The sequence below is a fragment of the Leptopilina heterotoma genome, unplaced genomic scaffold, assembly GCF_015476425.1.
Source record: "Leptopilina heterotoma isolate Lh14 unplaced genomic scaffold, ASM1547642v1 Lhet_384, whole genome shotgun sequence".
In the NCBI taxonomy this organism is placed as follows: Eukaryota; Metazoa; Arthropoda; class Insecta; order Hymenoptera; family Figitidae; genus Leptopilina; species Leptopilina heterotoma.
In genome coordinates, this window is record NW_025111057.1 from 223,955 (window position 1) to 251,650 (window position 27,696).

Below are 27,696 nucleotides of genomic sequence, written 5' to 3' on the forward strand. Positions count from 1 at the left end.
TAAATTTCTTTAAGGTAAGTGATAATTTTGGAAAACTGACTATGATATATGTTAGTTTATACCTCCTACTGACACGAAAAATTTGAAAAAAAATTGTGTGTAAGATATTGGGCTAAAAAAAGTGTGGCCCACAATTCCCCAATCTCCCTTAATTAAAATGTGATGACCCTCGACATCTCATAAGCAAGCTTCAAAATCAATTTTTATTCATTTCTTTGTGTATGCTTACATAATAATATATTAATATAAATAATTTAGAGCATTTTTAACAAATAACAATCAAAATATTTAAATAATTTCCATGTTTTTTTATTAATTTTCAGTTGTCAAATTAACCTTTTCAAAACAATTTAAATCAAAAACAATTTTCCCAAATATTATCAAGAATCTTGTTAAGAACAATACAAGATCAAGATTTGAATTGAAAGTCGAGATAAATTCTTGTGCTTGAAGTTTTTCTCGTTTGATCTCGCTAGAATGCATCTCTAGCCTGTCCAAGTACCTGTGATATAAAATTTTACAAGGAGACCTATTGTTCGAACTGTTCCGTAGGTTAGTACCCAGGAAAAAAACCTATTTTCTATTTTTGAATCAGTCTTAATCTCTAATGAATCTGCATTCTTAAAAGGCGAAGACAGATTGACACCGATTATTTGCAGCATTTTTTGAATAGGATATCAATAACACAGGCACACAAAAAAATAAAAAGTCGTGACCCAGAGGACATACTCCCATATCCTTATGTTTTTGGGGTCGCTGAAACTGGAAACGACCACCAAAAACAAATGCGTCCCTCCCTATACCCCTCAGATCGCTCTTCAACGAAAAGTCGAATGTGGTGTATATTCCTATGTTTTTTTGTGCCTGAAACAAAAACAACCAAAAAAGAATTCGTCCCCTCCTCCTCCCCATAGCACTCCCTCAGTATCCCTAGGTAGAAGGTTAAACTTTACGGTTTCATGAAAGGTCGTGTATACTTTTCATAAAAACCAAAAATTTTAACCCCCTTTAGGGGTAGTAAGAGAGTGCTAGGGGGTAAAGGAGAGTACTAATTTATTTTTGGTCGCCCTTTTCAGTTTTAGGGACCCAAAAAACATAAAACTAGACACCACATTTGACTTTTCGTGAAAATTGTAATTTTAACCCCTTCTAGGGGTGTATTTAGGGCGTTCTGGGGGAAAAGGGAGGGACGCATTTGTTTTTGGTGGTCACGACTTTTTATTTATTTTGTGTGCCTGTGTAATTTGAATCGGAATAACAAACTTTTTATTGTCCGATTCATAATGTGGTATGAATCGGAAATATATTATTAACGAACATTCTTCTAAGGTGGCGTTGAAAGAGAATAGTATGATAAAAGTATGTTGACAGATAAATAAATATATTATTTTTCAAAATAAATTAACAAATTATAATCATTTTTAAAATAAACGTTTTATTAAATATTTACAAAAAGAAAAATGAAAAGTATTATTCAGTTGAAAACTTGTTCGCACTAATAATATATTCAAACACTTCGTGCTAAAAATGTTCATCAAACATCGCAGATTTCAATTTCAATATAATAAAAATTGTACAGTCTCTTCAAATCTTTCAGCAAGCTGACTTAATGTTCACGAATCTAAGCATTCGATAACATAATTGTCTATTATTGCACTTTATTTATTATATTATTAACCGCATTTTGAAAAACGTCACAAACCAAAGCGTGGCATTCTTTATCAAGATGGTAAACGTTATATAGTTAAAAAAATTTTTTGAAAATTACCATTATTAGAAAATGACCTTTATTTCGAAAATTAAAAAATCACATTCATTAGAAAAAAGTTTTTTAGAAATTCACCTTTATTAGAAACAAAAATTTTAGAAAAACTGTACCCCAACCACAATTTCCACCGGTAGTGTAAATAAGATCCATGGAAAGCAAAGATTTGTACTAAGAGTTTTATTAACTTTTTAAAACAGTATTTTAGTGCTCAAAGATTGCATACAATCTACCGTTTTATAGTAACTCAATTTTTTAAACAAACGTGTAATATATTAAATAATCTTCAGATTCGAAAAAATTTATTTCTTCTCTAAAGCTTGCTCAGAAAGACTTTTTCTGAAATTTGGAAATTGTTCCCAAGGTGTAGAAAGCTCAAATTTGCGAAATTCTTGTGCCAACTCAATTGGCTCAGCAACTACTCTCTTCTTTTCATCGTCGTATCGAATCTAAAATCACATTGAAATTGGATAATATTTAAAATAATCTTAATATTTAGTTTTAATACTTTTATTTAATAAATGAGCCGCCGGAAAGTAAAACCACATATAAAATTTGTTCAGTCGTTTTCATTGGCCTATAATATCTAAAAAATCAATGTTTTAAACAAAAATTGTAGCCAAATTCATCTTTTGAAAACAGAAAAAATTAATTAAACTGAAATTAGTGTTTGGCACATTGATTATTCAGGCATCAAGGACCAATAAAAATGTCTGTACAAATTTTATATGTGGTTTTACTTTGTGCTCAAATTTTAAATGAAAACATTGGGAGGTGCACTGAGAAAAATGGAGTTTGAAAAACTGGGAGTCAATATTGAAAAATAGGACTCAGTCCAATAAAAGTACATTAATTCATTTCCATCAAGCATCTTAGGGTGATACGTATAGTGTATAGAGGGCCTTAGTTCCAAATTTCACTTTAAAGAGCATTGAAACACAGGCGAAGATTATAAGGCGCGCTGCAGTGTGCTTAGTAGAGTAAAGGGACTCAGTACCGTACTTCGAAACTTTCACAATAAAGGAAGTTAGGTAGTTACGCAGGCACGTAACCTGTCAAAATAAATAGCCGACGTGACGCGAAGAGAGTGTTTCTGTTTATTCACTTCGTCAATTTTATATAAAAAAACAATAACCAATCGTTAAAAAAAGAAAAATATGTTAAATGCACTCTTTATAAATTCATATTCATTAATTCACAAGTTTTATTCTTTCCACATCTTCATACTTACAATTAACAACATCGGAAAAATCAGCATCGGAAAATCTTACAATCATACGGGATTGGACACCTACCTAACCATACAACTAAATATACGCATAATTATAAATCGCACGCTTTTACATTAAGCCTCTCCGCTACGCAATCGATGGGGAAAATTTCCTATTTAAGAAACATCCTTTACCAATGAAATAAATTAGATTATGTGTGAATTTTACTATGTAATTAATGTAAGTATGGATGTCAACAATATTCATAATATTGAATAAATAATATTGTCAACTAGTTTAAAATTTGATACGGTTATTGAAATTTAATAATAAATAAATAAAGAACATCAACTTTTTCTTAATAGCAAAAATAGAATTAATATTTGTAGAGTTTATACAAAATAGTGAATTGTCCTTGAATTATAGAGAATCATTGATCTAATTTTTTGAGCTCCTGGGAGTTGAGTGAAGTTAGCATTTTTTATGAAAAAATGACAAATTAGAGTATAAAAACATGTAAATCATGATAAAACTTAATAAAACAACTTTTTTGTAATCATTTAGAATCACTGAATACAGAAATAAAGTTAGTGTTTCGAAATTCAAAATGGTGAATTCAAAATAGCGGATGAAATTTTCAAAATTTAAAAAAAACTTCTGATTTATCCAAGTTGTGGTATTTTAACGTTTCCGAGGTCGCTAAATCCAAATATGATAGTAAAATTAAAAAATTCAAAATGGCGGACCCAATATGGCGGACTAAAGTTTTTTTATATTTTAATTCGACACATTTTAAAAGTAACAACTTTATTTTCTTACACGTCAAGCGCAGTCAAATTCTAAGGTTAACTTTTAAAAAAAGAATAACAGAAAAACAATTGAAATCAGAAAAAATGTTAAACAACTGTAATTCAATTTACAAATAAGTACATACTTTCAAGGAATTAAAATATATTAAAACAAAGAGAGTAAAGTATTGGTTTAAATAAAAAAACACCAGTTGCACTATTTCCAATAGCCACAAAAAATGTAAACTTTGGTACAAATCGAATCTTAAATTGGAAAATTAAAATATTATATTCTGCATAAAATCATAAAGTACAAAATCATGTTAAAATTTAAGTATTTTTAAACACTTTTTGTTCGCCATTTTGAATCTTTTAATTTTACCATCATATTTGAATTCAGCGACCTCAAAAATATTATAGTACCAAGTATTATTAAAATCAAAGCATTTTAAAAAAATTTGGTAAGCCATATTGGGTCCGCCATTTTGAATTTTATAATTTCACCATCATATTTCAATTCAGCGACCTCGAAAACATTATAGTACCAAACATTATTGAAATCAAAGCACTTTTAACAATTTTTTTCCGCCATGTTGAGCCCGACATTTTGATTTTAAAAATTTTTACCATCATATTTGAATTCAGCGAGCTCTAAAACGTAAAAGTACCAAGTCTTATTGAAATCGAAGCACTTTTAAAAAATTTCATCCGCCATATTGGATCCGCCATTTTGAATTTTTAAATTTTATCATTATATTTGGATTCAGCGACCTCGAAAACATTGAAATACCACAATTTGGATAAATTAGAAGTTTTTTTAAATTTTGAAAATTACATCCGCAATTTTGAATTTCGAAACACCAACTTTATTTCTGTATTCAGTGATCCTAAATGATTACAAAAAAGTTGTTTTATTAAGTTTTATCATGATTTACAGGTTTTTATACTCTAATTTGTCATTTTTTCATAAAAAATGCTAACTTTACTCAACTCCCAGGAGCTCAAAAAATTAGATCAAGGATTCTTTATAATTTTCCTCTATTCTACATTTATTTAGCTTTATTTTGGTCCAAGGTTCATTCATTTTGGTCAATTCCTTCAAGAGAAATTAGGTTTTGAACGCAAAAATGCAAAAATAACATACTGTGGCACCGTAAAGTTATACAAAAATGGATCTAACTTCGGTCAACGAAAACTTGTAGGATTAGGCTTATATTTTCCAAATTTTCAAACTGTGAAATTGCCCCAGCTCCTTTTATTCAAATAAAATGAATTTTCGTATTTTTTGCTGTTTTATTAATTTCGAGTGAAAAATTAGTATTATCATGAAAATAAAAAACAGGATAGAAAACTTTATCTACAAAATAAAAAATCAATTGAATCGTCAATTTCGAAAAGGGCTCAACTCGAATTTTTTCAAATTTCACTTTTTTGCATTATTACATATCCATTGGCGATTTATTAAAAGGAAAATTTCATCCAAGAAGGCTAGAGACAGGAGGTGAAACTTCGGTAGTGGAGATGAGTCAAGAGCCTTTCTTTAACCAGGCGTTTTTCGTTTCAAAAAGTCGCCGGCGCGGTGCTTCTGCACATCACTTATACACTCAAATTCTTGTATACCGTGTGTTTCACATGTGTATGATATGATTTTAATTTGAGGTTAACTTTAAACTGCAATTAAGACACAATGTGTGTCATAACGGATATATATAGAAATAATGTGAGTGATTATTAAATTAAGTGTTATTAAGTTATTTATTGTTATTAAGTGTTACCATAGGTGTACTGACGGAACCCTTATGAAATCACTCGTGTGTCCGTCCCAGCTACGCAAAATGGGCTGTCCCCCCCTTAACTTCTACAAATCTCAACCTGGTGAGTTGAAATTCGGTAGGGATCTTCAGTTTTAAGTGTAGATTACAGGAAAAATATAGCGAACCCGATTGACAAACATATTTGCGAACTAGGAGGGAAAGAATTTCAAGTTTTTCGAAAAAATTGCAAAAAATGACCCTGTCCCCCCTCCCTTAACTTTTACAAATCTCAACCTTATGAGCTAAAATTCGGTAGGGATCTTAAGTTTCAAGTGTAGATTACAGGAAAAATATAGCGAACTCGATTGACGGACATATTTGCGAACTAGGAGGGAAAGAAATTCAATTTTTTCGAAAAAATTGCAAAAAATGACCCTGTCCCCCCCTTAACTTTTACAAATCTCAACCTAGTGAGCTGAAATTCGGTAGGGATCTTCAGTTTTAAGTGTAGATTACAGGAAAAATATAGCGAACCTGATTGGTGGAAATATTTGGGAACTAGAAAGGAAAGAAATTGAATTTTTTTGAAAAAATTGGAAAAAATGACCCTGTCCCCCCCCCCTTAAGTTTTACAAATCTTATCCTGTTGATCTGAAATTCGGTAGGGATCTTAAGTTTCAAGTGTAGATTACAGGAAAAATATAGCGAACTCGATTGACGGACATATTTGTGAACTAGGAGGGAAAGAAATTCAATTTTTTCGAAAAAATTGCAAAAAATGACCCTGCCCCCCCCTTAACTTTTACAAATCTCAACCTAGTGAGCTGAAATTCGGTAGGGATCTTCAGTTTTAAGTGTAGATTACAGGAAAAATATAGCGAACCTGATTGGTGGAGATATTTGGGAACTAGAAAGGAAAGAAATTGAATTTTTTTGAAAAAATTGGAAAAAATGACCCTGTCCCCCCCCCTTAACTTTTACAAATCTTATCCTGTTGATCTGAAATTCGGTAGGGATCTTAAGTTTCAAGTGTAGATTACAGGAAAAATATAGCGAACCTGATTGGTGGAGATATTTGCGAACTAGGAGGGAAAGAAATTCAATTTTTTCGAAAAAATTGCAAAAAATGACCCTGTCCCCCCCCTTAACTTTTACAAATCTCAACCTTATGAGCTAAAATTCGGTAGTGATCTTAAGTTTCAAGTGTAGATTACAGGAAAAATATAGCGAACTCGATTGACGGACATATTTGCGAACTAGGAGGGAAAGAAATTCAATTTTTTCGAAAAAATTGCAAAAAATGACCCTGCCCCCCCCTTAACTTTTACAAATCTAGTGAGCTGAAATTCGGTAGGGATCTTCAGTTTTAAGTGTAGATTACAGGAAAAATATAGCGAACCTGATTGGTAGAGATATTTGGGAACTAGAAAGGAAAGAAATTGAATTTTTTTGAAAAAATTGGAAAAAATGACCCTGTCCCCCCCCTTAACTTTTACAAATCTTATCCTGTTGATCTGAAATTCGGTAGGGATCTTAAGTTTCAAGTGTAGATTACAGGAAAAATATAGCGAACCTGATTGGTGGAGATATTTGCGAACTAGGAGGGAAAGAAATTCAATTTTTTCGAAAAAATTGCAAAAAATGACCCTGTCCCCCCCCTTAACTTTTACAAATCTCAACCTTATGAGCTAAAATTCGGTAGTGATCTTAAGTTTCAAGTGTAGATTACAGGAAAAATATAGCGAACTCGATTGACGGACATATTTGCGAACTAGGAGGGAAAGAAATTCAATTTTTTCGAAAAAATTGCAAAAAATGACCCTGCCCCCCCCTTAACTTTTACAAATCTCAACCTAGTGAGCTGAAATTCGGTAGGGATCTTCAGTTTTAAGTGTAGATTACAGGAAAAATATAGCGAACCTGATTGGTGGAGATATTTGGGAACTAGAAAGGAAAGAAATTGAATTTTTTTGAAAAAATTGGAAAAAATGACCCTGTCCCCCCCCCCTTAAGTTTTACAAATCTTATCCTGTTGATCTGAAATTCGGTAGGGATCTTAAGTTTTAAGTGTAGAGAACAGGAAAAATATAGCGAACTCGATTGACGGACATATTTGTGAACTAGGAGGGAAAGAAATTCAATTTTTTCGAAAAAATTGCAAAAAATGACCCTGTCCCCCCCCCCTTAACTTTTACAAATCTCAACCTTATGAGCTAAAATTCGGTAGGGATCTTAAATTTCAAGTGTAGATTACAGGAAAAATATAGCGAACTCGATTGACGGACATATTTGCGAACTAGGAGGGAAAGAAATTCAATTTTTTCGAAAAAATTGCAAAAAATGACCCTGTTCTCCACCTTTAACTTTTACAAATCTTAACTTGATTAGCTGAAATTCGGTAGGGATCTTCAGTTTCAAGTGTAGATTACAGGAAAAATATAGCGAACTCGATTGACGGACATATTTGCGAACTAGGAGGGAAAGAAATTTAATTTTTACGAAAAAATTGCAAAAAATGACACTTTTCTCTCCCCCTTTTGAACTTTTAGGAATCTTAATTTGATGAGCTGAAATTCGGTAGGGATCTTTATTTTTAAGTGAAGATTAAGGTAAAAAAAATATAGCGAACATGATTGTTTGAGATATTTGCGAAATTTAAGGGCAAGAATTTGAATTTTTTGAAAAAACTACAGTGTCACTAATTTAACTTTTATAAATTTCAATGTGGTGAGTTAAAATTCAGTTTGTATATTTTTTTTAAGTGCAAATTACAAAAAAATAAAGATAATGTGATTGGCGAAGATAAAAATAAAATAAAAAGAAAATAAAAAAATAATATAAAATAAAATAATAAAAATATTTATTCCAAATTTAAAAAAATATATTAGCATTTTTTTAATTATTTTTTTTATATTTTTAAGAATTGTTGAAATAATTAAAAATAACAAAATTTATTTGAATATGAGCTATAGATAAAAAAAATGAAGATAGATAAAAAAAATATTATTATTATTATTATTATTATTATTATAATTAATAATATAAGTATCTTTTGTTAGTTTATATCCAATATATTATTTTAAATATTATCTCTAATCAGGTAAAATATATATTTTTTGTTATTTGTAAATAAAACATAAGAATTCAATGTGGATTATAGTTATAGTTTTTTTTAATCTATATGTAATAAAAATACATATGTGTACCGAATTTCAGCTTAATATGTTTATATATGTTAATATTAATGTGGATTATAGTTATAGTTTTTTTTAATCTATATGTAATAAAAATACATATGTGTACCGAATTTCAGCTCAATAGGTTTATATATGTTAATATTAATCAATTATATTTCTTATATATATTTTTTTTTATAAAAAATGAGTTTTATTTTGGTGTACGGAACCCTCGATCTTAATGCGAGTGCAACTCGCGCTTGCCCGATTTTTTTTATTTTTAAAACTTTTTTTTAATAACTAAAAGATGTTTGAAAATATAAACACTTATATTTCATATTGTATTTGTATAGAATATATTTTTTTTATATTTTATTTATATATTTTTCTTCTTGGTTTCATCTGAGGTACTTTTATCAGAGAAAAGTGTATTAAAGTGTACTTTCCTTTGCCTTTTAACCTAATGTTGAATTGTTTTTAAGTTAAAAAAAATTTAATATATTTTAAAATTAAATGAATAAATTGTTTCTCGATAGTAAAAGATTTTATTAATATATTTTTATGATTCAAACGATTAAATTTTTTTCATGAATTTCGAATCTGGCTCAACCCTGACATCTATAATATCAATTTTCTCAAACTTACTGTTATTAAGTACAGTTCTTTTATCATTTTCTCATACACAATAGCATCTAGTTCCTACGAAAAAAGCTGGACCCATTAAATCAAAGCTGTTTGAAATAAACAGTTTTTGTGTCTCCTGTAAAATTTAAAAAAAACCGAGTTGAGCCCGTTTTGAAATTCACGATTCAATTATTTAAAAAAGTTTTTTTTGAAAAATTGGATATCTGTTCATAAACATTTAATCTTACAGATTCAACATAAGTATTCGATGTCTCATAAATTTAACTAGGACAATTCTACAACTGACTTATGAAGTTGTATGGCGTATCATTCATCTCCAATAAACTTATGTTTTTAAAAAAATTGATTTTTACATTCTCATCATATGAGAAGGTATTAGTTTTATGCAAATTTTGACTTTTGATAATTTTATGAAATCTTCACGTTTTGGGGTCCCCTGAACCCAAAAAACATGGTTTGGCGATGGTGTCTGTCTGTATGTCTGTCTGTAGACACAAAATGTTGTTCCCATGATAACTTTTGAAAAACTTATCGGATCGTTTTTAAATTTAACTCTCTTAAAGTTAGTGTAAGAATGAAGGCTAAGTTCGTTAACCAGCCATTTTCGTTGAAAAATACAAAAACTACAGTAGTTTCAAAATTTTGAAAACTTAATTTTTTCAAATTTTCAAATTTTTAACTTTATATTATATTAGGTTAAGAAAATACAAACAACTTTTTTTTACAACATTTTTTAATAGAAACTTTTTTTTTTTTAAGTTTTTGGGTCAGGCTAGCTTAACAGGGTTAAAAATTTTTTTTTGATTTTCTAAAATGTTATAACTAAAATATATTCATAAAAGTTTTAACATTTTAGAAAATCAATGAAATTTGTTTAACACAGTTGGTCTTGTCTGACCCTTTTTTACATTTTAATTTTTGGTCCTATCTTGTTGGAAATGGTTTTTTACATTCTTATCACATTAGAAGGTATAAAATAATATATTATAATATTCTATAAAATTTAAATATTTTTTTACAAAAATAAATTTCGTCCTTTCTGAATGACGGTTGCCGTACTGACAACAACACGCCGTAATGTGCAGAGGCGCGTCCTGCCGGAAGGCTCTTCCAAAAGTTTAGGCGCTTGGACGTTCTTTTAAAAAAATCATGCAGAATATTTATCTAATTGTTCATTTTTAAATCTTCAGTAAATTTAAAGTTTTTCTTATAAGAATTAAACTATCACATCCACTGTATCCGGATTTACATGTTTTTAATCATACATTTGATATCATATTTACAAATCACGTATATAGGGGGAACGGGACATAATGGCTAAGGGGCGTAATGAATAATTGTAATTTATTTAAAAATCGTAAATCGAAATGATTTCGTTCAAAAAACAACTTGATGTACTGCAAGTTTCTACAAAGTTTGATTATTTATTATTCAATCACTATTGTAAGAAATATAGTAGAAAAACTGTATTTCACATATAAAAGTAACTTTTCAAAATTTTCATTTGTTCGTTCTAATTTTTTTAAAATATCTTTAAAAAAGAAACTAAAATCGCGTTTTAAGCTTGAAACTTTTTTTGAGGGTCAATTTGAGATTTTTGATTCACACTTACTGTATTGATAAAAATTACAAAATATTTCCCAAGTACCCCTAGGGCGTGTTGGCTAATGCAACACGCTATGCATAAAGAGCAACTTACACTACCGTCCGTGAGTATTAGGACGCCCCTTTTTTCATGAGTGGAAAAATGCTTAAAACGTAAAAAATAAGAATGACAAAAATTTTTGTATTTTTTTCCTGAAAGCTAAATAAATTATGAAAAGACTGACACCTGATCGAAGAATATTCGTTGACTATTCTGTCAGATACAGAAAAAATACTGGATTTTGCATGCTTTTCGTAACTTTTTAATTTCTCAAAAACTAATTAACTTTTTTTAGCATTCTTGGTCTTGTTTTAATCTCTATTCAATGTAGAATCTAAATTAATTAATGGTATTGTGATATAAACTTTTCCAAAAAAATTTAAAACTGTGAAAGTCGGATTAAAAAAATTCAAAAAATTATCATGAATATTAAAGTGTCAAAAAGGTCAATGTAAAATATGTTCATTTAATAGATATACTAAAATTCAAAAAAGCTTTTTAATTACTTAATTATTTAATTTTAAAAAAAAATTTTTTGTTGAAAAAGTGTCAATCTGTTTTTCAAAATTTTTTTATCCGACTTTCACAGTTTCAAATTTTTTTGGAAAAATTTATATCACAATACATTAATAATTAATAATAAAATTAATTTTTATTAATTTAGATTCTACATTGAATAGAGATTAAAACAAGACCAAGAACGCTAAAAAAAGTTAATTAGTTTTCGAGAAATTAAAATATTACGAAAAGCATGCAAAATCCAGTATTTTTTCTGTATCTGACAGAATAGTCAACAAAAATTCTTCGATCAGGTAAAAAAAAAAAAAAAAAAAAAAAAAAAAAAAAAAAATACGAAAAATTTTTGTCATTCTTATTTTCTACGTGTACGATACCGACGAAGTGTCTGTTCATTGTAGAAAAAAAAGTAAGAGTTATATAGGGACGTTCGTTTTTCTAAAAGAAACCAGAGTAACTTTTCTAAGAGATAAACACTTAATTAACCACTTCACTGGCGGGGCGTTCCAAATAGCGTTCCACGCGCCGAGGCCCAGACTGGCAAAAACACCGAAATGGCGTTCCTAATAAAACTTTATTTTTAAAGAGTGTACACTACTTTTAACTTATACAAAGCAATATTTCTATAGTTTAGACATCAGGGAACAAGATTATCACAATGAAAATTTCAGTTTTTGGGATTTTCAATGTTTTTTCATACGTTGAAATAGTCCATTTTTACCACTTTTCACCAAATGGCGTTCCACTTTTTTTTAATTTTTACACAGTAAAACTAATATTTTTTATTTAAAAAATATATTTACATACAAAACATTATAATATAATAATGTAATAAGTAAAAAATAAATATAAATAATTAATAAATAAAATTTAATAATTATTAATAATAACAAAAGTGGAACGCCATTTGTTAAAAAGTGTTAAAAATCGACTATTTCAACGTTCGAAGAAACATTGAAAATCTCAAAAACTGAAATTTTCATTGTGATAATCTTGTTCCCTGATGTCTAAACTATAGAAATATTGCTTTGTAGTAGTAAAAAGTAGTGTACACTCTTTAAAAATAAAGTTTTATTAGGAACGCCATTTCGGTGTTTTTGCCAGTCTGGGCCTCGGCGCGTGGAACGCCATTTGGAACGCCCCGCCAGTGAAGTGGTTAAAACAAAAATGTCCAAGTAAATCAACAAAGAGTGAAACGTTAGCCATTACGCTCCGGTCTACACTACACAAAAAACTTGATAGTAATACTTTAAGAATATTTTAGCTGCTTCTGCAAATCATGTTTCTGCTAAGAGAGTTAGTAGAATTAAAAGTAACTTCACAATTTTAATCTTCAAGACCAAAAATATACATTTAAATTCACTTAATCTCGCAATCATCAGCAAACAAAAACATGTGATGAGAATGTAATCCTTAAAGTCGTAGTAACTTTAAGAAAAAAAATATTTTATGAAACATATAATAGGAAACAAGAACAAGAACGCAAATAATGCACAACAATTGCAGACCACCTCGAGCGAAGCGAGCCATTTGCGCGCGAAGCGCGCAACAACAAACGGAGCGCGAAGCGCGACGATCAATATTCGCGCGCCACGAGGCGCGCTGAAACTTGCGAGCGAAGCGAGCCCCCGCGCGAAGCGCGGATGAGAATGTGTCCGCGCTTGCGCGGGCAGATTTTTTATTTTGTAGTTAAAGTTTTCTATCCTGTTTTCTATTTTCATGCTAATACTAATTTTCCACTCAAAATTAATAAAACAGCAAAATATATTTTTTCTCCATAATTGTTTTTTTATCCCACATGCACAAAAATGGGGCTTTCTGATAGCATACAACAGGGAGGAAAGTCATTCATTTCTCCACTCGTGTCGCAAAAATCAACGTAAAGAAATGGCTGCCTTTATCCCCTTGTTGCTTAATATACTATTCCTCTTTTACAACTGACAGATAAGTAGAACCTTCATCTGCAATTATAAACTTGAAATATTCTGAAAACAAAAGATATTTGCTTACATTTTTTGCAATCAAACCTAAAAAATTGGTTTTTTCAAGATTATGTTTTGGGATAGTTACGGAACTTCGTTTTATTTGAATATAGGAGGTGGGGCAATTTCACAATTTGAAAATTTGGAAAATATAAGCCTAATCTCCTACAAGTTTTCGTTGACTGAAGTTGGATCAATTTTTGTATAACTTTATGGCGCTTGAGGAGGGGTGTGTATAGTACTATAATTTCGCCAAATGGCGAATTAATCCGAAGACCCCTTGCAAATCGTGATATTTTTGACGGAATCTTACGCTTGTTTTTTATTATAAAAATAGATTTTAATCAGGGTAAAAGTGGGTATTATCACGGTATTTTGTATTTCAATGAATATTTTAAATAATATAAGTGACGCGCTCCCAAGAAAGGTACCTAAGAAGCAAACGAATTATAGGTTGGGTTCGAGTTAGATTTATCTTGATTAAAAGTTCACTTTCAATTATTTGAATTTGAAACCAATATTCATTGAATCTTTTGAATATAATAAAGACTTGAAGACCAACAATTTTTAATTAATAATTAATTCTCTTTCTGTATTTTTACTCAAAAAATTTGAAACATAACAGGGTCAGAATTTCTCAAACGGATCACCTAAAACTAAAAAATTTTCTTTTTGAACCAAAATAGTTTTTTTGACTCTTAATATTGTTAAGAAGAATCCCTGAAAATATTAGGCCAATAAAAATTTTTTTGTAAAAGTTATAAACAATTGAATTTTAGTACTGCTTAATTAACAAATTTTTTTCTCTAGTTCCAGTTGACAGATTTTAAAATTAAAATATGGGTTTTTTCGTCTTAGATTGCACTATTGGAATATATTTTTTGTTTTTTAATTTTTTATAATTTTTTATATAATTTGTTTATAAAATGTTAATAAACAAATATGTTTTTTACGTCCTAACCAAAAAATTAAAATTGTATTCTATTCCTTAAATGCCTCCGAGTGTAAAACCGTTTCGAAAAAAGATGAGCCTCAATTAGAAAAAAAGTTATTAATTAAAAACTGCAGCTGTGTAGAGCTTTATTGACGTTAAAACTGGCCCCGCGCACATTGGCATTTTTTACAATTTACTGTTCAAAATTGTCTGGAGCCTACAAATTTTATCGGATTTTCATGGACTTGGTCTTAAATTAAAGGAGATAAAATTTCTAAGAGATCCAACTAAACCAATTTTTGAATTTTAAATTTTTTATATTTTTTTAGGGTTCCGTACACCATAGGTGTACTGACGGAACCCTTATGAAATCACTCGTGTGTCCGTCCCAGCCACGCAAAATGGGCTGTCCCCCCCCTAACTTCTACAAATCTCAACCTAGTGAGCTGAAATTCGGTAGGGATCTTCAGTTTCAAGTGAAGATTACAGGAAAAATATAGCGAACCGGATTGACAGACATATTTGCGAAGTAGGAGGGAAAGAAAATCAATTTTTACGAAAAAATTAAAAAAATTACCCTGTACCCCCTTTAACTTTTACAAATCTTAACTTGATGAGCTGAAATTCGGTAGGGATCTTCAGTTTCAAGTGCAGATTACAGGAAAAATATAGCGAACCCGATTGACGGACATATTTGCGAACTAGGAGGGAAAGAAGTTCAATTTTTTCGAAAAAAGTGCTAAAAATGACCCTGTCCCCCCCCCTTAACTTTTGTAAATCTCAACCTTTATTACAGGAAAAATATAGCGAACTTGATTGACGGACATATTTGCGAACGAGGAGGGAAAGAAATTCATTTTTTTCGAAAAAATTGCAAAAAATGACCCTGTCCCCCCCTTAACTTTTGTAAATCTCAACCTTTATTACAGGAAAAATATAGCGAACTTGATTGACGAACATATTTGCGAACGAGGAGGGAAAGAAATTCAATTTTTTCGAAAAAATTGCAAAAAATGACCCTGTCCCTCCCTTTAACTTTTAGAAATCTTATCCTGTTGAGCTGAAATTCGGTAGGGATCTTCAGTTTCAAGTGAAGATTACAGGAAAAATATAGCGAACCGGATTGACGGACATATTTGCGAAGTAGGAGGGAAAGAAAATCAATTTTTACGAAAAAATTAAAAAAATTACCCTGTCCCCCCTTTAACTTTTACAAATCTTAACTTGATGAGCTGAAATTCGGTAGGGTTCTTCAGTTTCAGGTGCAGATTACAGGAAAAATATAGCGAACCTGATTGGCGGAGTTATTTGCGAAATTGAAGGGCAAGAATTTGAATTTTTCGAAAAAATTACACTGTCCCTACTTTAACTTTTATAAATTTAAACCTGGTGAGTTAAGATTCAGCTTGTATATTCTTTTTCAAGTGCAAATTATAGAAAAAATAAAGAGAATGTGATTGGCGAAGATAAGTACTATAAAAGAAAAAATATAAAGATTTATTAATAAAATAAAATAATAAAAATATTTATTCCAAATTTAAAAAAATATATTACTATTTTTTTAATTATTTTTTTCAAATTTTGTAAGAATTTTTTAAATAATTTTTTTATAAACAATGAGTTTTATTTTGGTGTACGGAACCCTCGATCTTAATGCGAGTGAAACTCGCACTTGTCCGATTTTTTGTTATTCAAAGTTAACAATTTACAATATTTTTAGAAAAAATCATGTTTATTTTTTTATATTTTTCATTGCAGATGATTGGAATCAATTTAAATTTGTCCAGCATGACCACCAGACAAATAATAATGCATAATACAATTTATTTAAATTGTTGCAAACAATGTTAATTAACAAATAGATATTTTTTTATAAACTTTTTTTTTTGCAGACAAATTTATTGTTTATTTAATTAATCTATGTCGATATTAGTAAAAAATTATTTTGAATTTAATAATTACTATTGTTATTAACAATTATATGAACAATAGTCTAGTTATTAATAATCAAGTAAAGCTTTACATGACTTTAAACTCGTTAAAATACGAAAAATAATTTTTCTTTTTGCAGTAATAAGCCTAAAATGTTTACAAATGTCAAAGAAACTTGATTATTGTTCATAATAATTGTCAATACAATAATAATTTTTAAATTTAAAATCATTTTTTACTAAAATCGACATAGATTACTTAAAAAAACATAAATTTGTCTGCAAAAAAAAAATTTTTTTTTAAATTTCTATTTGTTAATTAACATTGTTTGCAACAATTTAAATAAATTGTTAACAAATAACATTTGTTCGATTCAAGGAAGAAATAATTAAATGAAACAATAAATTTTCATTTTGTTGACAACGTTTCGATGGACTGGTTCGCCATCATCATCAGGTCACTTTAATAAACAAATTCACAAGTCACATAAAATAATTTAAAAAAATATAAATTTAAACAAATTCGAAGATATTTACCTAATTACAAAATTACATGAACTTTTGGTCAAAATCAAACTAATTATAAAAATAAATAAATAGGACTAGACGGAAAAATAAAATTTTAAAATTAAAAATCACGAACATTTTTTCAATGAGTGATTAGTCAGACTGACTGTTTAAACGACAATCTTTATATTATATACAGGTGACGAGTTCAATGACCGCAAATCGAAATATTATGAAAATGATCACTCTTTCAATTTATTCAGTAAAGGAAAATATGCATTACTAAGAAATTGTGTATCTTCCTTCTTGTTAATAGTAAAATTATTACATTTAATGTGAATCATTTCCGAAACTAATCTTTTTTTATGAGAAGTTTCATTGTCTAAAATTTGCACATCATCAAAATTGAAGGAATGACCATAATCATTTTTGTGCTTATTCACAACTGAATCTGAATTTTTACTCTTTTTGTGTTCGTCGATTCGCTTTTTTAAAGTACGTTTTGATTCACCAATATACGTCGCATTGCAATCATTACAATTGAACTTGTAGACAGTACCAGATCTATCCCACTTATCTGTGAGGTCTTTTCCTAATTTTACAACAGAAGTTAAAGTTTTTTGAACAATCGGAATCGATAATTTTACGGTTTACCTAAAATTCACAAGGATAATGTACCACTTAGACCTATTATTTCACTCATAAATAGTCCTACTCATTTTTTAGTAAGGATCATATATGAGGAACTTAAACCGATAATTTCTCTCCTTAAATCTCATGTAAACAATAGTTTTGAATTGAGAGAGAAATTAAAGAATTTTACTTTACCAAACGATTCTGTTTTGCTTTCTCTCGATGTAACTTCATTTTTTACCAATGTTACTTGCGATTTGGTTGTTCAAAGTCTAGACAGAAGATATAACACTATAGAAAATAATTGTAAAATTCCTTTTAATGACATTGTCCATTGTACAAAGTTTCTTTTTCATAACACATTTTTTTCATTTAACAAAAAAATTTATCAACAAATAGAAGGTACACCTATGGGTTCACCAATATCACCATTTTTCGCAGACATTGTAATGGATGATATGGAGTCAGATTGTTTATATTTATAAAAAAAGAGTTTTAATTGTATTCCTCATTTTTACTTTAGATATGTTGATGACACTCTCTTATGTGTTCACAAAGATAATGTTCAACTTGTTATTGATACTTTTAATTCCTTTAATACTCATCTTAATTTTACTTATGAATTAGAAGATAATAATAAAATTAATTTCTTAGACATTACTTTAATTAAGGGGACATTCCAGTTCAAAACAGGCAAAAAGAAGGCTTTTTTTAGTATATATTATTAAAATAACTATGACATTTATTTAAAAAATTTCTTTTACATGTAATAAATAATTTGTTTAAGAATTTGTAAAAAAAAAAATTTTTTATTTTTATTTCAAAATGGCGGCGATATACGCCCTTTTCGAAAATGCCCATTTTCGGTGGTAAGATCGATTCCAAACTTTCTAAAACAGATAAAACCAAAAACGAAGTGACATTCTCTTCGTTAGATATTTCTTTAGGTGTGGAACCTCAAAAAAGTGGAATTTTCTTCCCCCCCTTTTTTTAGAGTACTTTTTCCCCAAAATATGCAAAAAAACAGGTGTTTTTATTCAGAATTTCTCTTATAAAAAAGAGGGAGTTGGAAATTTTCCAGTTTTTGAGGTTCCACTTATAGGCATGATGACGCTGAATCAAAAGCCGTTTGATTTTTTAAAATCGCTTCAGAAGAACTCGAGATATCACTCTTACCAGATCAAAAAAAGACATTTTGAGAAAAATGCATTTAAAGTTTTTGTTCATAAGTTTCGAAATTTTTTTTAAAAAATCATCGGATTTGCTTGAAAATCGTTACTCAGGGGTTTTTGAGGTCGCTAATTACGAATATGGAATCAGATTTTTTAAAATTAAAAATGGCGGATCCAATATGGCGGACATTTTTTTCAAAATCATTGGATTTGCTTGAAACTCGTTACAGGGGGGTTTTTGGGGTCGCTGATTACGAATATGACATTATTTTTTCAAAATTAAAAATGGCGGATGCAATATGGTGGACGAAAAAAAAATTAAACGAAGCAAAATTAAAATAAAAAAATTTTCTTTTCCGCCATATTGGATCCGCCATTTTTAATTTTGGAAATTTGATATCTAATTTGTGGTCAGCAACACCAAATACATTTTTGTTTGTCTTTTTTAAAAAATGCAAATGAGAAAACATTTAAATCATTCAATTGCTTACACTGAGAAAACTGGAGAGTCAAATTCAGAGGTTCAAAAAGTGTATGTTTCCTTTGCTTATGAAGAGAGTTAAACAGTCCTTCTAAAATAAATTTTGAATTGATAATGGAAATCTACTTGTATATTCTCTCTTATTATATCTGAGGGTTAAAAGTTGCGCAGAAAATGTGTACGATCTGATGCGCGCGAAATTATTTTTCTGACATTTTATGTATTTAATTTAGGGGTTAGGTTGCCATATTTATTCATTTCGCGCCGGATAAGGAAGGGATTTCTCAAGATGGTTAATTTGTCCCTCTGTTATAAACTCATTTTCCCTCCAAGAGAAATGGCACGAATATCTGTCAATGGTGTATTTGAACATTTAGATTGTTATCCAATAGCTAACTCTCAAATATCAACGATTTGTAGTAGTATAGCTAGGCCGGTTCTGACTCAAATCGGTAATGCAGATTCCTACTTACCGACCGAGAGGGTAAGTTACCGACCGTTGGTGGGGTATATGTGGGTAATTTACCGGCCGTTTGTGGGGTACCTGATTTGCATATATTTAAATTAGTTAACCCTTTTAATTGACGTTAGTGGGGTATCTTATTTGCATATATTTAAATTAGTTAACCCTTTTAATTGACGTTAGTGGGGATACTTGATTTGCATATATTTAAATTAGTTAACCCTTTTAATTTGCATATATTTAAATATATAGAAAAGTTACAGAGCGTTGGTGGGGTACCTGATTTGCATATGTAAATTAGTTAACCCTTTTAATTTGCATACGTTTTCTATTGCTTATAATTTAACTTTCATTGTTAACCCTTTTAGTTTATGCAAATTCCACCCACTCTCCACCCTTTTGGATATAGAATATGCAAATACCACCCACCCTCTTCTATTGCTCTTAGTTAACAACCCCCCCTCCCTCCCACCCACTTTTTTCCTTTATATATATTTTCAATATTACCACCCACCACCACCCACTTAGTATAAACCAGAAATTTCAAAAATCGTATAGAGAAGCGCGAGGGATTAAGCGTTCGCGAGATACCGCGCAGGCGTTGTGGGTAGTGGGAGTGGGTGGTGGTAAGGCCCAGTGCGCAGCAAAAGTGCGCGTACGGTTACCGCGTTGAGTGAGTGAAAGTTCCATGCGTCAGACCTGTCTGTCTGACTCTCACAGCTTGCTTCACTAATACTATAACACCATAGGGATAAATGTATTGTCCAAAAATATGTAAGCAAGTTTCAACTTGCCTTTTTTCAAGATAACAATAGTATTGTTTGAAAATTTTAAAGCATGCTTCAACCTGCATCTTGAATAGAATAAAGACATTGTCTAAAAAACCTTCAGACAGGATTTAACCTGACTGTAGATGAGAACAAAGGCATTCTTTAAAAACCCTTTTAGTGACGTCATTTTATGCGAGTTTGAACACGTCTTCTAAATGACTCTTCATTTGAGGTAGTTGCGTGCGCAGTCGTTAAAGTGGGGGTAAAAGAGTGGGAGTTGAAGAAGAAGAGTAGGGGTTTAAGGGATATAAGGTAGGTTGGAAGCAACGATTCGACACTTCTATTAAAATTTCCAGCAGTAGCAGCAACAGTATTAGCAGTATCAGCAGTACCAGCATCTACAGCAGTACTAGCAGCTTCAACAACTACAGCATCATCTTCTCATTTGATAGGTAAATTTCATTTCTTTAATAAAAACATTTTGTATTCTAAATTAGTTTTTTAAATTTAATATTAAAAAGTCCATCTTTTTTTCTTTGCTTACAGATATTAAAACAATGGACTTCCAAAAAGTCAACGCCACTGGTCGCATGGAGAGATTTCTACCAACGAAGCCGCTTTCTGAATTGACTGTGAATGAGTTATACAACGTAACTAAAATAAACAAGGTGCAGACGAAATATGGTTCTAGGATTGTAGTAGACCTGGATGCTACATTTACCACTTTTCTACCGGCAAGGTTTTCAAAACTATTTGAAGATGACCCTACCTCCTTCACAATGATGGAAGAAGCCGTGCAATTGGAGAAGTTGCGATTAAAGTATATTGGTGGTAAATTTAATGTTATTGAATTTGAATAAAATATATATTCAAAGGTTATATTGTAAAAAATTATGTAAATATTTAAAGGTTTTAAATAATGAAAAAAATTACTTTTAAATGGATTGTTTTATTATTCTACCTTCATATTTTAAATAATTTTTAATTAATTGTATTTTATATAAAATTATATAAGTAAATTTTTATTAAAGTTAAAGGAAAAAAAAAGGTTTAAAGTATATAATATTAAAGGAGTAGGTATATCAAGAAAGAAAGAAAGACAACATTTTTTAAAATTATAAAATTCATTTATTCATGTGTATGTAGAAAATTAAACTTATTACAATAATGTTTCATAATTTTCATAAAATGATTTTAAATTAGTATTCACATCATCATCATCCACTTCGTCGATACCATTTGAGAAGTTTCTCAGTTCACTCGTTACATTTAAAAACCAATTTCGAAGCTTAAATATATTGTTTACTGCACAATTTTCAGTTTGTGTAATATGATGAGTACATGTAGGTGATAAAAATTCAGTTTTAATATTCTTTAACGCAGGACAGTCAATTTCTTCTAAATTGTATACATTCATTATATACTATATATCATTATATTATATATCATATACATTATATTATATATCTTCATCCAAGGGATTGAATGATAGTTATTTGTTAACCACAGGTTTTCACTTTTATAACGTCCAGGTAGAGAATTCTAAGCACAAGGTGGTTAAAGAGGTAAACTCTTGGTTGAGCATCTGCCTCCAGAGGAACTATAGCCAACTTTTTGAAAATAAACTCATTGCAGGGTTTTTTAAAACCTTAAACGTCTACTATGAACTCCATTTTAGAATAGAAATGAGTATCCGCTTCAGAAATATGTCTTACATACCTTTCCACTTCATCCTCCCACCACTTTGTTTCCCTCTCCACTTCTTATAACTTATTAATAATCCCAATGATTGGTTCGTACTATACTACACGGTCATGTATAACAAGGCAATATGAAGTTGATTCTTCAGGCAACGTCATTATTCACGTAAAGATCAGTGAATATTTGCATGAAGACTTCCACTGTCACAAGAATACATCTTATTAAGTTTAAAAATATTAATGTAAAACAGTTATATATATATATATATATATATATATATATATATATAACGTTTCTTAAAGTTGACTTGAATTTTCTACAAAGTAAATTCAACTTTTCCAAATGTTAACTTTAATACTCTGTCTACTAATGTGACAGTTAGGATAGTTGAATTCAACTATTCAAATAGTTGAATTCAACTATCCAAATAGTTGAATTCAACTTTTCAAATAGTTGACTTCAATTTGACTGGTATCATTGTTTTCTTAATACAAACAGAATAGTAAAAATATAATCTTTGTATTATAAGGACACAATGATGCCAGTCAAAATAACTTTAACTTTTCAAAAAGTTAACTTCAACTATTTAAATAGGTGCCTGCAACTATTCAAATAGTTGACTTCAACTATCCAAATAGTTGAATTCAACTTTTCAAATAGTTGACTTCAACTTTTCAAATAGTTGACTTCAACTATTCAAATAGTTGAATTCAACTTTTCAAATAGTTGAATTCAACTTTTCAAATAGTTGACTTCAACTTTTCAAATAGTTGACTTCAATTTGACTGGTATCATTGTTTTCTTAATACAAACAGTATAGTAAAAATATAATCTTTGTATTATAAGGACACAATGATGCCAGTCAAAATAACTTTAACTTTTCAAAAAGTTGACTTCAACTTTTCAAAAAGTTGACAATTGTGCTAAGCAAGATATTCTTAGATTGTCACTTTAGTTACATAAGCTGACTTCGAAATATGTTAACATCATATAGGGTAAATGCATTAGTGGTCGGACACTTAAGGTCATGTTATTTAGTGGTCACGTGTCCCATATACTTTACTATAAGTCACGTAACCATTGAATAACATAACCTTAAGGATACGATCTTATATTATTGACAAGTAGCTACTTGCTTTTTAAGCTTATTATCGATTAAAGGAGTCTTTCAAGAATAAAAACCATATGTGACCGGGTCTGTGAAAAGGGACCTACTTACCAAAATCAACTTTTCGATAAAAACGCGTTTAAAGTTTTCTATCCAAATAAATTAGATTTCTTGAAACATTTTACATTTTTAAATTAATATGATGAGTGTTCTATATGTATTTTTTATGCTGAATCCGATTTTCATGGTTAAATAATTGTTTAAACAACCCTGTAATTGTTATAAACAATTTACTTTGCAAAAGTCAAATTATGGAATTTTCAAAATGAATTTATAAGACTTCCGGATGTCCTAGAGTTTTGAAATTTTTTATGCAAGTTCAGAACTGATACAATAATGAATAATTCTGAACTCCACAATAATCCATAGTTATTTTTTGACTTGCACAACCAGGTTGCCGATGACGGGTATACTTGGGGATCATCTTCGAGGAATTAAATCGAATTTTTTGTAAATTGTTTAGGCATTCAATTTAAGATTTAGGGGAAATATTCTTGACACTTATACAAACAAGAGTAATTTTTGTCGTAAAATTACTTATATTTTCATAAAAAAAATTTTTGCAAAATTTTTTTTTTAATTTGTTTAAACAATTGCAAAAAATTTTTTTAACAATCGGGACTGATTGCATTATATTTCTAGGACCTTAAACTATAAGAAACCATAATAAAAAATCAATTTTTTGGTAAGTAGGTCCCTTTTCTCAGACCTGGTCACATATAATCTTGTTACAAATACTCAAGTATTTAATAAAATATAATCATTTTAATGAAAAATAACGGAAGCTTCAGTAGGCGGAGCCTTTTTTTATTTTTTCTATAGTCGGACATGTGTCAGATATTTTGGATTTATAAAGTAAAAAAAGATAATTTTTTTATTGCTTCTTGCTGAAAAATTGAATTAAAGCTTATTAGAAGTTAATAATATAATATTTAAATTCTACACTATGAGAAATGGATAGTAAAAATTAAAAGTTTTAGACTGTTCGGTACTAGGAAAAATATCAAAATTGCAGTATTTTTTCACTAAAACTAAATTGAACTTAAAAAAAGTTTATGAAAATATTGTATTTTTGTTAATTGATTTTGGTGTTATATATTGTAGAGTTAATTAATTCATAAATGAAGTCATATTTTTTTAAATAGTTTTATTTTTATGAAACGCTTAGGTGTCCGTTACTAGAGGACTTCCCCCTACTTACGCTAACTCTCTGATTGTAGTCACTACTATCAAGTATTGTCGAAGTTTAACGTGAGTGCATGCGTTGACTATGACAGCACGTTTCAATTCTATTGAAAAAATTCGTGAGTGTTTCCGAATTCATCTAAAATGGTCAATTTTGTAAGAAAATATTTCAATGTTGTGGAATATGGAATCTTTGATTCCAATTTTTGTCAATTAGTTATTGATTTTTGTTTGAGTTGATCAAAGACTATACAATTTATATATATTTATAACCTCAAAATTTTAAAGGATTGATTTTTTTTTTAAATGACAGGTTAACGCTTACACAAGCTACTTTCATTTCACAATAAATTTTTTAAAAGTGTTGGATAGACTGTGAAATTTGTATTCTCTGAACACAGACACTTTTTACAAAATCTGCATTCATACACTAAATACGCGTCTTCTAAATTATAATCACCGAAAAGATTGTTTAAATCCATGCGTAAACGTTATTGTAAAATGAAAAATTGGAAAGTAATGTAATTCAAAGAATATGACAGCTCAGCCATTGTGCTCGCTCTGCATACTTCTACCCTCTTCTGGCGATTGGCAACAATCTCTGATCGTATAACATTTTTAATATCAAAGATTGTTACCTCAACAATCAAATTTCAACAATCTTCTGATAGTAAATCCCGTGTGGAAATTGAAAATGGGCTTTAATAATACCCTGAATAGATTCCCTTTCGCCAGTTATCACCTATCTAGAAATTATTAGTGTGGTAATAATTACTAATTCCTTACTAATTCCTCATCAGCGCCCCTTTTTAAATAAAGCGAAGTAGGGAAATTTCTAAACGGTATACTACAATCTACAAGGATATCCGTATATGTAGCATTAACGATGGTCACCCTAACCATATAGGAGTGGTTACCTACTCCTACAAATTTCTCTCCGTGTATAAGATTTAATATTTATTATTAATTATCAACAAAAATTTGTGCTACTCATTGCGCTACTCAACAATGGTTGCATCTATAGTCGGACACCATGATTTTTTAAATATTGAATATCATATTTCTTGTCCAATTAATTTGTAAAATAACACTATTTTCATAAAATGTAAACTTCACGCGTTCGTTCAGTATATACTTTAAAGTAATTATAACAGTGCATTATTATTTATTTGACAAAAAAACTCAAAAGTAGTACTACTCAAAAGTGTTCGACTACTAGTACTGTTCTACTATACCTGCAGATTAAGAAAAAAATGATACCAGTCAAATTGAAGTTAACATTTGAAAGTTGAAGTCAACTATTTGAAAAGTTAAAGTTATTTTGACTGGCACCAATGTGTCCTTATAATACAAAGATTATATTTTTACTATTCTGTTTGTATTAAGAAAACAATGATACCAGTCAAATTGAAGTCAACTATTTGAAAAGTTGAAGTCAACTATTTGAATAGTTATTAGTTATTTTGACTGGCATCATTGTGTCCTTATAATACAAAGATTATATTTTTACTATTCTGTTTGTATTAAGAAAACAATGATACCAGTCAAATTGAAGTCAACTATTTGAAAAGTTGAATTCAACTATTTGGATAGTTGAATTCAACTATTTGGATAGTTGAATTCAACTATTTGAATAGTTGAATTCAACTATCCGAAAAGTTGAAGTCAACTATTTGAAAAGTTGAATTCAACTATTTGAATAGTTGAAGTCAGCTATTTGAAAAGTTGAAGTCAACTATTTTAAAAGTTGAATTTAACTATTTGGATAGTTGAAGTCAACTATTTGAATAGTTGCAGGCACCTATTTAAATAGTTGAAGTTAACTTTTTGAAAAGTTAAAGTTATTTTGACTGGCATCATTGTGTCCTTATAATTCAAAGATTGTATTTTTACTATTGTTAAAGATGAATTTGATTAATTATTAAATAAAAACAAATCTTTATTTTGAGCAAATTCAACTTTAACTGTATTGAAGATAATTTCAAAAGGTTAAATAGTAAAAGACTCAAAACTTATCATCCCAAGGTAAACGTTATTTGCTTTTCGGGAACAAAATTTATATTCAAAAGGTAGTGGATCCCTCTTTTAGGTTTATTATTAATTCAATAACCCCGGTTAGACGGTATTTTAATTGAAAGAAGTAAAAAAAGGATTAGGTGACAACAGTTAGAAAACTGTAATAAAACACTACTTGCAATATGATTCAATATAGAATGCTCTCGTTTATTCAATTCTAAATGATTAAAATATTCATTTAAAAAATATTATACAAAACAAGAATTTTACTAGATTCTAAATTCTTTGTGTTTATTAATGCATAATAGTTAGTATTGTGAAATATTCCTTTTATAAAATACAATAGAAAATTCTTTTTTATGCGTAATAATAATATAACATGAATGATATCCAATAGTTATTTTTTGTTTGTTTATAAAATAATAATTGTTATGTCTTTATACAAATCGTAATGTGTAAAAGTGTATAAATGTGTAAAATATGTAATAATTAATAATCAACTCACCAACTTATAAATCTTTTATTTATATTAGAGACAGAAAAGTCTCCTGTTACTCTTTATAGGTGAATCACTCAGATTCATACCTGTAGTATATTCCTTATCACGATTTTCTCTTCCTTGTTTCTTTTATTTCTTTTATTCTTTAATAGTTTTTATTTCTTCTTAATTATTTATGTTCAGTATAAGACTCTTTGCTTATCTTAATTCAAAATTATATCAAAATTGATTTTAATATTCAAAAATCGGGGTCACCGATTTTGAACTTTTAATCAACTCTGATATTTGCAGTAAAGACAATTACAAAAAAATGCTTTTATAATCGCAAGATAGAGGTTTGAAATTTAACACTCTGTCTTCCCTTTTAAATAAATCACTTTTATTTATTTTTTTAATAATCACTTTTTTTATAGTAATATTTTCTATAAACAATTCTTTTTTTTTTAATTTAACTTCTTTTTAACTTTTATTCTTTTTTAATGATATGGTAAATCACTTTTCTCACTTTATTTCTTTAAAATTACCTATTTTTTTATATATAATCAAAAAATCATATAAATTATCAATTCACTTCAACTCAATTTGATTAAAATCAACGCTTATTTTGGGGACAAAATATAAAACCTCCGCCTTTTGCGGGAAATAAGACTCAAAAATATAAAATCATCCGCTTTGCGGGAAAAACAAATTAACACTCTACCGATTTTCGGGAGGAACACTTAATTCTACGCAGCTTTACTGCGGGAGGAACAAA

General features: G+C 29.2%; 1 protein-coding gene across 1 annotated transcript in view; it reads right to left on the reverse strand.

Moving 5' to 3' along the window:
* Positions 1-1,930: 1,930 nt before the first annotated feature.
* LOC122505984 (NADH dehydrogenase [ubiquinone] iron-sulfur protein 3, mitochondrial) overlaps positions 1,931-27,696 on the reverse strand; it is an 80,881-nt gene continuing 55,115 nt past the window's right edge. The window contains exon 5 of the mRNA XM_043617914.1: positions 1,931-2,214. Coding sequence (XP_043473849.1) covers positions 2,068-2,214 — 147 coding nt within the window. The 3' untranslated portion in view covers positions 1,931-2,067. The remainder of the gene's footprint in view (positions 2,215-27,696) is intronic.